Source organism: Ananas comosus, linkage group 6, assembly GCF_001540865.1.
Source record: "Ananas comosus cultivar F153 linkage group 6, ASM154086v1, whole genome shotgun sequence".
NCBI lineage: Eukaryota > Viridiplantae > Streptophyta > Magnoliopsida > Poales > Bromeliaceae > Ananas > Ananas comosus.
In genome coordinates this window covers 1,827,120-1,839,407 of record NC_033626.1, presented here as the reverse complement: position 1 = coordinate 1,839,407, position 12,288 = coordinate 1,827,120, and the positions used below count along the sequence as shown (strand labels likewise).

Sequence of the window (12,288 nt, the reverse complement as noted above, 5' to 3'; positions counted from 1 at the left end):
TTTTTTTTTTTTTTTTTATGGCTCGTTGAATTTGAACGAGAGATAAATTTATCGATCTTCAATGTTTTTATTCATCCACTAGCAAGGGTTTGCATGGAAAGCCCTCTTGACAATATTAAAAACATTCTATATATAATGCTTACATGCTTATCACAAATAAGCAAGAGATGCTTATAAAATTTTTCTTATTGCATTTACTAGATCATGAGAACCTATTTTTTTCCTCCTGTGTGAGACATATCACTCTTATTGTGTAGAATTGTTTATTCGCGTCACGTGCTCTTCCGCTACATGCCACCTAGTGGAGGAGGCACCGTGTAATCTGAAAACCACAACAAAAATAAAAAAAAATAGTAATCAACTGTTTTAGTTAATTTTTTTTTAAAAAAAATTTAAATTAAAAGAAAGGAAAAAACACATATAATCGATCATTCAGCCAACTTACCTCCGCATTTGCTACCAGGCTTGAGGGGGCAACCACAATCTTTAGCCACGGTCACAACTTTCTGCATACTGATTTTCTTTAGCAGATCCTTATCGACGTGCTTGCAGGCACAGGTCAAGTTGGACTTCTGGACCGTCTTGCAGCACTGCTGAGACGGCGGAAGCGGAGCGGGCGATGCTTTTCTGACAAACTGCATGCAGTCTTTTTTCAGCGCTGTCCACTGGTCTGGGCACTGGGCATCGGTGGCATGACAAAACAGTATCGCGATAAGAACGAAAACTAGCGCAGCGAAGCAACTCGTAGTTTTGGCCATTGCGAAAACTCTTTGAAGTGCTTGATTTTTTCTTTTTTTTTTTTTGTAGATGGGAGATGCAATTGATATGCTTGGCTATTTATAGTAGCTCTTTTAGAGATGTTTTATTTTTATTTTTTTTAGACGCATTTTCTTGTGTTAGTTCATGCAATTTGTGCATGCATATATATAGGAGCCATGCAAGTTTCATGGTATGGGGATTTATCCACTTTGTAACTTGATAGAAAAAAATGAAGGATGATTCATCACAGTAATCTCAGAACATTTGTATTAGCAACTTATTTGACTCAAATTACTGGCGTAAAATGTTTAGATCTGTATTATTAGTATTGGAGCGCTCAGTGCATGCTTGCGCACATTGTTATCACATAATTATCACATATTGAGGCAAAAAAACACAATAAATGAAAAATTGAGGGTCAAATTTCACCGGCCTTATAGTTTGAGGACCAATGATGCAATTTTTCAAAAAAAATGAAAACAAGTTCAAACATGAGTAGTTTCAAAGTTAATTGATTTATTAAAACTATTACAAGATTATTTTTTGAAGGGAGATAATTAAAATATTTATATAATTTATTGGCTAAAATATAAATAACCCCTATAAAAAATGTGTACTTAACCGCCCTCAAAATATCTTATCGGATTCTAGTATTTAAAAAACTAGTAAAATGACTAAGGCTTCGTTTGGGATTGCGGGTCCGTACATAATATTACGTTCCGTGATTAGTCGGTTACGATATATTTTCTGAGGTCCCACCGGAGAACGCAGAAGTATATCCCTATATGCTTTTTCAACAACTCCATTTTATCTAATAGCGTTAGATAGGCCTCAATACCAAACTAGCCTAAGGTATTGAGATCAATCTGTATCCTTTTGCGTTTTCTGATGGAACTGTAAAAACTATATCGTAACCGACTAACAGCAATATGCAGAACGCAATATAAAAGAAAACATAATATTTTTCTATCGTCGCCGTTTCTCACCGCACGTAATGCAATTTCTCCGCAATCCCAAACGAAGTCCAAATATGTCTCCATTTTTCACTTTTTTTTCGTCCAAGTAAAAACCCTAGTTAGTTAATTCGCGATTAATACACGAATAATTCGCGTACTTTTAAAAATACGAATTAAACGGGGCGTCCCGTATTTTTTCAAAAAATTAGAAAAAAAATACGATTTTTTTCTCAAAAATAATTATTCGCGAATTATTCGCGATTCGCGAATAATTCGCCCAAAAAATTGGCGATCGGCCGAGGGTCGCGTCGTCGCCGCTCGCGTCGTCGTCGTCCTCCGCCGCCCTCGCCGGCGCCGGGAGCAAGGGCCATAGCTGCGGATCCTGTCTCGTCGCCGCTCACGTCGTCGTCGTCCTCCGCCGCCCTCGCCGGTGCTGAAAGCAACGCTGCGGATCCCGTCTCGCCTCGGCAGAAAAAAAAAGATGAACAGGAAAAATATTAGGGCTCATAAGGCATGTATTATTTTATTTCCACGAGGCCACGAGGCGCGGTCCACGAGGCCATTTCCACCTCGTGGACCGCATGAGGGGAGGTCCACAGTGGACCTGTGGACCTCCCTCTCTTTTATATATATATATATATATATATTCATTTATTATATATATTATTTTATTTTTATTTTTATATAAAAATATTTATATGATATTTTATTTATAAATTTGTAATTATTTATTAATATTTTTAAATATATAAATCTTATATATTATTAATATATGTTTATAATTAATATATGAATATATTTAATTTATATATAAAAATTATAATAATAATATATATAGTATATTAATTATTATATATTTAATATATAGCCGAATTTTTGATCCCGAATTTTTAATTGGTGAACGTATAATACCCGTATAAATTACGTATCCGAATAATTACCGAATCTGATTTTTAACCGTATTTTTTAACGAATTTAAAAATTAAAAGACGAATTTTATCCGAATTATACCCGTACCAAATTTTTGCCGAATCCGAATTAACTAACTATGGTAAAAACACCCCACCTGCATATCCACCTCCTGCTATGCTTCCAATTCGCCTCGCAAACCCATTTTTTTATTTAAATTTATTCTAAATATTATTAATTTTTTATTTTTTTAATTTAAAATAAAATTTAAAAAGTAATAAAAATATCATAAAAGCAACTATATCTTGAATCACATTTATTTTTTTAAAAAAACTGACATTTACAAATCAAATAATAATTTTTAAAAAAATCAAAAAAAGTTTTATAATTTAAATACTTATTCATGCAGGGTAAATTCAGATCGAATTGGTGTCGGATTGAAAAAATTCCCTTATTTATTGTTCGGAATTCATTTATCAGTCTTCATTTACTGACCGATTCGGGACGAATCGGGATGAGAGTTTCGCCAACCTGAATTCATTTGCAGCGGTAGTCCATAGCACTCAATAGAGTATTTGACGAGCTCAAAAATATATGTGGACGGTGCTCATAAAATTTTTATTCTCCGGTCAATTATTGCTATTTGAACTTTAAACAATAAAAATAAATTATAAAAATTTTGTAATTTTTTCCTTTCGAAAAAAAAAAATCTTGTAATTATTATAATCAATTAATTAACTTCGAAAATTGTCATGTCTGAATTTGTTTTCATATTTTTGGAAAATTTGAACCATTAGTCCTTAAAACTCCTTTTTTTTTTTTATTTTTTGTATTTCTCAACTCAAACTTTCTAAAGTATTGCAACAAAGCTTCTACTGTCTCAATTAAAGTTAACTAGTGGTGCAGTTATAATGTGATAATATGTGTGAGCATAGTCACTTAATTCGCGAATATTTGCGAATTATCCATGAATTATTGAAAATCTGAATAAAATAGTCCCTATGGGATTTATTTCCAAAATATCGAAATAAAACATGAATTTTTAAATTAGATTTATTATTCGCGAATAATTCGTGTACGCCAAATTATTCAGCTAAAAAAATGCAAAATTTTTTGATAAAATTCATTTCCGAATTATTCACAAATTATTGCTAAGTTCTTCGCGAATTATTAAAAAACTTCATGAACTTTCGGAATATATAGATTATGAAAACAAATGAGGATAAAGACGACAATAAAATTTACTATTATTTTTTTTTTACTTAATCTACTTTAGTTTGTAGCTCTTTATTTTTATAGCTTAATTTTTGTTCCCGATTTTTTATTTGGTAAACATATAATTTTCGTATGAATCGTGTATCTGAATAATTGACGAACTCCTTTTTTGAGCCGTATTCTTCAAGGATTTAAAAATTTAAATACGAATTTTATCCAAATTAGATCTGTACCAAATTTTTGCCGAATCCAAATTAACTGTGCGTGAGTACTAAGAATTCTAATACTAACTAATAATTTAGATTTAAGTATTTTGGGCCAGTAGTTTGCATCCAATAAATTGCTTGATTGGTCGTTTCAGTATAATTAATTTCCAGAAAACCAAAATGTAGTTTTTTTTTTTTTTTTTTTTTGAGAGAGATAGGTAGCATGCTACCTGCTTCGTTTATTTAATTTAGAAATAAACTTAGCTGAAAATGTGAATCAACTAGAATTCGAACTCGGGACCTCGGGTACCAACCATCAAGCTCTTTGCCACTTGCGCTAGGGACGACCGATAAAACCAAAATAATGTAGTTGAATGAAAGAAAAGATCACTTATATAACCTTTTTGCTCTTTTCTTTCTTTTTTTTTTTGTTGAGAGAGATAGGTAGCACGCTATCCGCTTGGTTTATTTTATTTAAAAATAAACTTAGTTGGAAATGTGAATCAACTAGGATTCATTCAGAAATAACCTTTTGCTCTTTGATATTTATGATTGCTTAAATAGGGTGTTAGTGGTCATAAAAGTAATGAATTTCAAATGAAAATCTAAATAACCAAAGCACACTTTCACATTAAACAAAATCACAAAAAAAAGATGTCCTGAGATTGCTGAGATGATCCTTAAATTTTGTTTCTATCAAGTTACAAAGTAGTGGACAAATCCCCATACCATGAAAATTGCATGGCTCCTATATATGCATGCATGCACCAATTGCATGAACTAACACAAGGAAATGCTTCTAAGGGGAAAAAAAAAAAGAAGAAGACATTTCTAAGAACTTCTATAAATAGCTTGCTATGTAGGTTATCACAAACTCTTCAAACCAAGCATATTACAAACTCCAATCAAACATATATGAGCTTCATTATGGCGAAAACTGTGAGTTACTTTGCAACTTTAGTTCTTATTCTTGTCGCGATACAGGTTTGCGACGTCACCAGCGACCAGTGCGAAGATCAGCGGGAAGCGCTTATTGGCGATTGCACGATGTTCGTCATAAAAGGATCGTATGCCACTCCGTTCCCGCCGTCGCAGCAGTGCTGCACGACGATCCAAAAGTCCGACTGGACCTGCCCCTGCAAGCTTGTCAATTCAGAACTGCGAAAATATATTAGTATGGAGAAAGTTATTGCTTTGAACAAGTTTTGCGGTCGCCCCCTTAAGCCTGGTAGCAAATGTGGAGGTCAGTTGGCTACATCCTCACTTGTGATTTTCTTTCTTTTAGTTTATTGGAGGAAAAAAAAAAAATCAAAATATCGTTTATTTGATAATTTTTTTTTTAAAAAAATTTGCTGTTATTTTCAGATTACGTCATTCCAATGCCCAGCCCTGCTCCTTCTCCGTCGTAAATGGAGAAAGAGTGCGTGATGCGAGTAAAAACTTCTACGAAAATAGTGACATGTCTCACGCAGCAGAAAATAATTTGTCATTATCTTACGAATGTAATAAGCAAAATTAAGTATGATTATTTATGATATGCCAATGTAAGCTTTATATGTTTTTCTTTTCGGATGTTGTCGAGAGGCCTTTTTTCGCAAAATTTTGTAATGGGTGAATAAAAGTAGTGAACCAATAAATTTATCTCTTATTCAAATTCAAATGCCATAAATAAATTTGAAAAGAAAGACAAGAAAAAGCCCACTCAGTAAATGAGTGGAATTCTGAAAATCAGGTAATTAATATAGAGTCTGTTTAAACCGTCTCTACAAACCGTAGAGGCAGTTCTAACGACCACCTCTAAACTATCGGCATAGATACTACCTCTACGGTATGGTATAGAGGCGGTTTGACTAATAGTGGGGGACACTTGTAAACTGCATACTAAATTTAAACTATTTCTACAAATATAATTCTGTTAGATGTATCTTAAAATTTGGTTATTGGCTTCGATGTTGTGCCCCTGATTTGCCTATAACTTAGCGGTGTAATAAATTTTGAAAAATTATTTGTGAAAAGAAAAAATTAATGGATGTCTTTGGTGGGAAGCGGAGGGCTCGGACCGATAATAGAATCTTTTTTCTTCTTTTTTTCGCCCTAGAGGCGATATGTCACATTGCGCTTTCATAACATTCTACTCTTTTTTTCATAGTGAAATTCTATCATCCCTTCCCTATGATTTTTTTTCCCGCAAAGAATTTTCCATGCAAATCTTTGTGTTTTATTTTATTTTACAATGTTGGGAATCCGGTACTCGTCCCGGTACCGGATCTTGTGAATCTGCAACCTGCTCTGATACCGACTGCCGTGGATCCGGTACCGATTGTTGGGATTCCGCAACGGAAGCGTCAAATCGAATTTTTTTATCATAAACCCGTCTCCTTAGCAAAAACTGATACAATCATAAAAGAGAAAAATATGCAGGCAAAATAAAATTCATTAAATAAGAGAAGATTACATCTGACTCCTCTTCTGCAACTGAGTAGCTACAACCCGAACCCTCTTTCTGAATCTTTTCTACCCTTCTCTCGTCCTTTATAAACCTAAAAGACAACCCATCTACGTGCACCCGTGCACTAGGTGCACTAAATAATTCTCTCTGCCTCTTTTTCTCTCTCTCGTACCTTCAGCCGTACTCGCCTCAAAAACAAACCCAGAGCTATTTATAAAGCTACATCAAAACGTACCCCAATCCAAATATATTTAAAATTTCTACTCCAATAAATATTTAAATCTTAATTGATCTATTTTCAATAAATTTAAATATTTATCCTAATCTAATTAGATCATACTCTAATTAATATTTAAATTTTAATTTATCTCTAACAGATTTAAATATTAATTCTTATCCAACTAAAATTCAACTACAAATCTAACCAAATCCTAACATACTATTTTATGGTTTATCTATTTTGAGATTCATTTTCAATTTTATTTGTGCACTCCTTGTAACAAATTCTGTAGAGGCCATTAAACCGCCTCCACGGGCAAGCGACGTGTCATTAATTTGAACCATCTCTAGTTAAAAAAATATTATAAAAGTTCTATTGAAATAATTATTCTGGCATGCATTTATGAATAAAAAATTATAAATTTATTGACAATCAAACTATCTTAAATTAAAAATCCGTTAACAGTAGCGACATGAAATTAAAGTAACACAATTCTCGGCAAGAAGCAAAGTAATTTTTTAACATCATCAAGAATTTTATAATTCAATATAACATATAATTCAACACATATTTGAGTTTTAATATTTATCATAAATAGTAGCAACACATTAAATAAAAAAAGTTTAAATAATTTCTGAGATAGTCGATATTTGAGTTTTTGATTATTTTTAAAAATTTAAAGAGTCCTCCGATGACTCAGTTGTAGGTTCATGACGTGCATTCGAGAATTTAATATTTAGAGAGAATGCGTCTTTGGATCATTACCGCCCATGACCTAAAAAGTATCAAATAATATAAAAATTGTTAATTATATTGAAATTCAAAAAACTTTGAATATATAAGCATAGTAACAACTTTGTTATCAAATTGTACACTTAAAAATTGAGAAATTTATCTAATAATAGTGGCATAGTTGTAAAAGCCAAGTGNCTCTTTTTTATTTTATTATAGAAAAGAGATTCACGAACTTCGTCAGTATTTACTCGCTGAACTTGATCAGATTTATTAAATTTGATTATTCTTACAAAAAAAAAAAAAAAAAAAAGCTATGTACTCGCCAATTTTATTTCTTTCTTTTAAGTTTTACCAGATGAACGAAGTAATTTAACTGAATCTTTTTCTTGCGCCGACATATGTTTTTCCAATTAGAAGGTTTGTTAGAGAATTTGGAGCTTTAGACGTGAATGCTTTTAATTTAAGTAAAATAAAAAGAGTGAAACCATGTTTCGAGTCGATGTTACTGTTAAGCGTCGAAGATTAAATAAATTACTCCATACATGTTTTAGAACCTCACTAAGGGATTCATTTGGTTAGATGTAATTATAAATGCAGTATAGAAGTGAATCGAATGACTCTTGATGGAGGTGGTAATCTATTCTATTTTGATTTGGTTTTAAGTATTTCAACCTTTGCATATATTTTTACAATATTTTTTTAACCATAAGTGGTTTAAATCGCCTCTACGCAATGACATGCCGCTTGCCCATATAAGCAATTAAAACCATCTCTATAGAATAATATTGGGTTATTTGCATACACGTTCCTACAAACATAGTGAATTACAGATATATCCCTGCAAAACAAAAATTTCATAAGTTGTCATTGCAAAAGTCCTAAATTATGCAGAAATGTCCCTCAAGTTAATATCCGTTAGTGAACTATTTATTTTTTAACAGTGGATTCGTGAAATGACCTTTTTGCCCTCACAAATATATCCCTCCAAAAGTATCCCTTTTCCCCTTCTCTTTCTCTTCCTCTTCGGGCCGTCGAAGCGGACGGCGGCAGCGGCGTGGGGTCGAGTTCGCTGGCGACGAAAAAGAGGGAAGAGAAAGAAGGAGAGGAAGAAGAAGAGGGAAGAGGAAGAGGGAAGAGGAAGAGGGAGAGGGAGAGGGTTTGCCGCCGCCGCCGTATCTCCTCCCTCGCCGGCGACGAAGAAGAGGGAAGAGGAAGAGGGAGAGGAATAAGAAGGGCGAAGAGGAAGAGGGAGAGGGTTCGTCGCCGCCACCGCATCTCCTTCCTCGCCGGCGACGAAGAAGAGGGAACAGAAAGAGGAGGAAGAGAAAGAAGGATAAATCCGTCAATTCACATTATAATTAACTACGGTTAAGTATTTTAATTGTGATTAACAAAAATTTTCTAACAGACCTTAACGGTAGGAATATATCTGCATAAATTAGAACTTTTATAGGGACAACTTATGAAATTTTTATTTTGCAAGAATAGATCTGCAATTCATTATATTTGCAGGGACGTGTATGCAAATAATCCAATAATATCTATAGAAGCGATTTAAATCGTCTTTATATTATTATCAGATAAATAAAAAATATAAATAAAATTTAGTAAATAAATTTGTTGGAGTGTTCTAAATCGCTTTTATAGAACAGCTTCTATTAGCGTCTCGGCCCTTGGCCAAACTGCTTCTATACCATAGAGGCAGTATCTACGTTGGAGCCGATCTTTTGAACTATCAAAATCCAAGTTGTAAGTTGGATTACAACCCAAAAATAAATTATAGCTCTAACATCGCCTGCAGGTATAAATGTACAGAACTTATCTGTACTATGTACCATTTGATTTAATTATTTAATCTTCTAAAATTTTGATTTTACTATTCAATCTTTCAATTTATTTAATTTGAGTCAAGTACTTTAATTTCAAAATTAAAGCTAATTATATGTACTTTACTAAATTTATAGCTGCAAAAATTACATGAAGTATATTAACTAATAAAAATAAACGACACCTTTAAAATTCGAGATAAAAATATCGTTGACGGACTCAAACCAAACAAACTGAAAAGTTAGATAGTAAAATTAAAATTTTTAAAAAAAATACAATCAAATTAAAATAATTTATAATTTATATATACTTGGTGTAATTTTACCTCGCTTTTATTCAAAAACAGTCAACAATCTAAAAGGACCCTCCCACTCGGACCTAAAAATTTAGTAGATGTTTGGTTCCTCCGAGAGGTAGGAAAAAAAAAAAAAAAAAAAAAAAAAACTCATTTTCTAATTTTTCACCGGTCCAATTTTAAAAGAAAATTAATTTTTTTAGGCAGCATTAAAAAACTAGTGTATTCATTTTTTCCGAATTTTTTTTAAAAAAATAAAAAATAAAAAAAGTTTTTAAACCAAACGGACGAAAAATTTAAAAAAAATTCTCCACTCTTCCAAAAAAGCATACAAATACTTTAGAATACAAAGGCTATATTATTGATGCAGTGTTCTTAACTAATTAAATCAATAACATAAAGTGATATGAATAACTCCATACAAATAAATAATAGCAAAATCTTCAAATACCATCCCGTGATTTCGCTCTTTCTCATTTTCGTACACTGTTGTTTAAAGTGTATCACTTTCGTACTCTATGATTTTTTTTATTATTATCTCTTTTTACTTTTTTTTTCATTAAATCAGTAGTAAAGTTAAAACTAGAGAATACTAAAATAAATATAGATGAGGTATCTAAAAATTTTTTTGTATATAATTTAACGAAAAATTAATAGAGAAATCAACGAAAAAGAGAAAAATAAAAATATATAATACTAAATTAATATATTTTAAATTATAAAATATTAAAATAAAAATGTGAGAAACTACGGATGTGGTACTTGAAGTTTACCAACATGATATACATACTAGTGTAGGGCTGTAGGCTTCCTCCACCCGCCAACCCCGGTCACGATCTTCGTCAACTCCCCCAACCCCACAAGATCTGCGCTCATTTTCCCCAGATGCTGCGGCGCCGCCACCTCCTCCTCCTCCTCCTCGTCGCCGGCGCCGGCGCCTCCTCCTTCCCCGGCGACGGCGGAGAGGAGGGCGGCGCGTGCGACGAGGCGGCGGCGGCGTCGTGGCCGTGGTCGGGCCTGGAGGGGGAGACGGCGCGCGGGGACGAGGTGACGGTGCTGATCAGCGGGTACTCGGAGCGGCGGCTGCCCCTGCTCCGGTCGGCCGCCGCCGCCTACGCCGCGCACCCGGCCGTGGCGTCCGTGGTGGTGCTCTGGTTCAACCCCTCCACCCCAGAAGCCCTCCTCCGGTCCCCGCCCATGGCCCCCGGCGTCGCCCTCCACCGCAGCCCCGACCGGTCCCTCAACGCCCGCTTCCTCCCCCGCCGCGCCATCCGCACCCGCGCCGTCGCCGTGTGCGACGACGACGTCGCCCTCCCCGCGCGCGCCCTCTCCTTCGCCCTCGCCCTCTTCCGCTCCCGCTCCCGCTCCGGCTCCCGCCCCGCGCCCCTCGTCGGCTTCTTCGGCCGCGCCCACGACCTCGACACCGCGCGCCGCGAGTGGGTCTACGCCGCGCGCCGCGACCGCTACTCCATCCTCCTCGCCAAGTTCCTGCTCCTCCCCGCGCCACTCCTCCGCCGCTACAGCTGCGCCCCCGAGCTCGCCCCCGCGCGCCGCGTCGTCGAGCGCGCGCGCAACTGCGAGGACATACTCATGAGCTTCGTCGCCGCCATGGACGGCGCGGAGCTCGTGCTCGTCGAGGGCAAGGGGGTGCGGGACTGGGGCGATCCCAGGAACCGGCCCCGCGGCCGAGAAGAGCTAGCGTTAGGGTTCAACGGGAGCGACGGTGGTGGTGGTGGTGGTGGGGATGAGGAGGAGGGGATGGAGAGGGTGGGGTTGAGCTCGCGAGGGGAGGAGCATTGGAGGAAGAGGGGGGAGTGCATAAGGGAGTTCCACCGAGTGCTCGGCGAAATGCCGCTGAGGTATTACTACGGGAGGGTGGTGGAAGGGGTTGAGGAGCAGGGGTTGTGCAACAAGGGTGGCAAATTGGTACCCTGCGACAATTGGGACTAGCACTTACTAGTTACCAAGTTACTACTACTACTATTGTTGGTGTTGTATTTGTTGTCCTATTTTTAGAGACATTTTTGGAAGCAAAAAAAATATACTTTTTCAAAATTTTGATTTTACTATCTTATTTTTTTAATTTATTTAATTTGAATTGATCAACGATTTCACAATAAAACGTGGATTAGCTCTTCAGCAACAGCATCAGCAAATACTCTCTGTTTTCTTATTTGAGGCGATCTTGCTGTTGCCTTTTCACATTTACACGCACGACGCGACGCGAAACAGAGAGGCTTTAACACGGCACAACATTTAAGTTTATACCGCATAGGCGGGCATCTAACAACTAGATCTATTGCCATCATCGATCACAAAAGGAAACATACATGTTACCACATCAATCAAATACGAGCCAAAATTTTCAAACGTTACAGCACACTCTCTTCTTTTGGCATTGCGACAAGATTAATCTTACCTCACTCTGCCACTTACTCGAGGAAGAGAACAGCATGCAGTAACTCATCAGATAACAACTGGCTCACAAGACTATCCGCGAGGAAGGCACGGGGTTTACAGTTTCTATAGACTATCAAATACAACCATGATATACAGCAATATCTCCTTGAACGTCTGAAAACAATTCTAGCTACTGGAGCTGTCCATTTGCCGCGCAGGCACTGAAGATAGAACATCGATCGAGTCAACCTCTACCTGTGAATTGAGCCAATCGGAAAACATTAGATCGAAAAAGAAAACAAGAGAGGGACGGCTAT

The 12,288-nt window shown here is 36.2% G+C and overlaps 4 protein-coding genes across 8 annotated transcripts in view; 2 read left to right on the top strand and 2 right to left on the bottom strand.

Moving 5' to 3' along the window:
- Positions 288-758, bottom strand: LOC109711614. The gene is made up of 2 exons (XM_020234754.1): positions 446-758; positions 288-322 (listed from the first exon to the last, which is right to left on the bottom strand). Exons 1-2 carry the CDS (start codon positions 756-758, stop codon positions 288-290), a joined length of 348 nt encoding a protein of 115 aa, XP_020090343.1.
- Positions 4,973-5,454, top strand: LOC109711613 (putative lipid-transfer protein DIR1). The gene is made up of 2 exons (XM_020234753.1): positions 4,973-5,288; positions 5,411-5,454. Exons 1-2 carry the CDS (start codon positions 4,973-4,975, stop codon positions 5,452-5,454), a joined length of 360 nt encoding a protein of 119 aa, XP_020090342.1.
- LOC109711304 (glycosyltransferase family protein 64 C3) lies at positions 10,270-11,819 on the top strand. Its single transcript, XM_020234279.1, has one exon. The coding sequence runs from the start codon at positions 10,457-10,459 to the stop codon at positions 11,519-11,521; it is 1,065 nt and encodes a 354-aa protein (XP_020089868.1). The 5' UTR covers positions 10,270-10,456; the 3' UTR covers positions 11,522-11,819.
- LOC109711303 (nuclear pore complex protein NUP160) overlaps positions 11,827-12,288 on the bottom strand; it is a 29,252-nt gene continuing 28,790 nt past the window's right edge. For all 5 annotated transcript variants that reach the window (XM_020234273.1, XM_020234275.1, XM_020234274.1 and 2 more), the window contains one exon: positions 11,827-12,226. In XM_020234273.1, coding sequence (XP_020089862.1) covers positions 12,158-12,226 — 69 coding nt within the window. In that variant the 3' untranslated portion in view covers positions 11,827-12,157. The remainder of the gene's footprint in view (positions 12,227-12,288) is intronic.

Bases quoted from the DNA above. Each gene is read 5' to 3' on its own strand.
- LOC109711304 (XM_020234279.1), top strand. From the start codon at position 10,457: ATGCTGCGGCGCCGCCACCTCCTCCTCCTCCTCCTCGTCGCCGGCGCC.
- LOC109711613 (XM_020234753.1), top strand. From the start codon at position 4,973: ATGGCGAAAACTGTGAGTTACTTTGCAACTTTAGTTCTTATTCTTGTC. The intron at 5,289-5,410 runs GTCAGTTGGCTA...TGTTATTTTCAG, and splicing joins GCCTGGTAGCAAATGTGGAG to ATTACGTCATTCCAATGCCC.
- LOC109711614 (XM_020234754.1), bottom strand. From the start codon at position 758: ATGGCCAAAACTACGAGTTGCTTCGCTGCGCTAGTTTTCGTTCTTATC. The intron at 323-445 runs GTAAGTTGGCTG...TGTGGTTTTCAG, and splicing joins GCCTGGTAGCAAATGCGGAG to ATTACACGGTGCCTCCTCCA.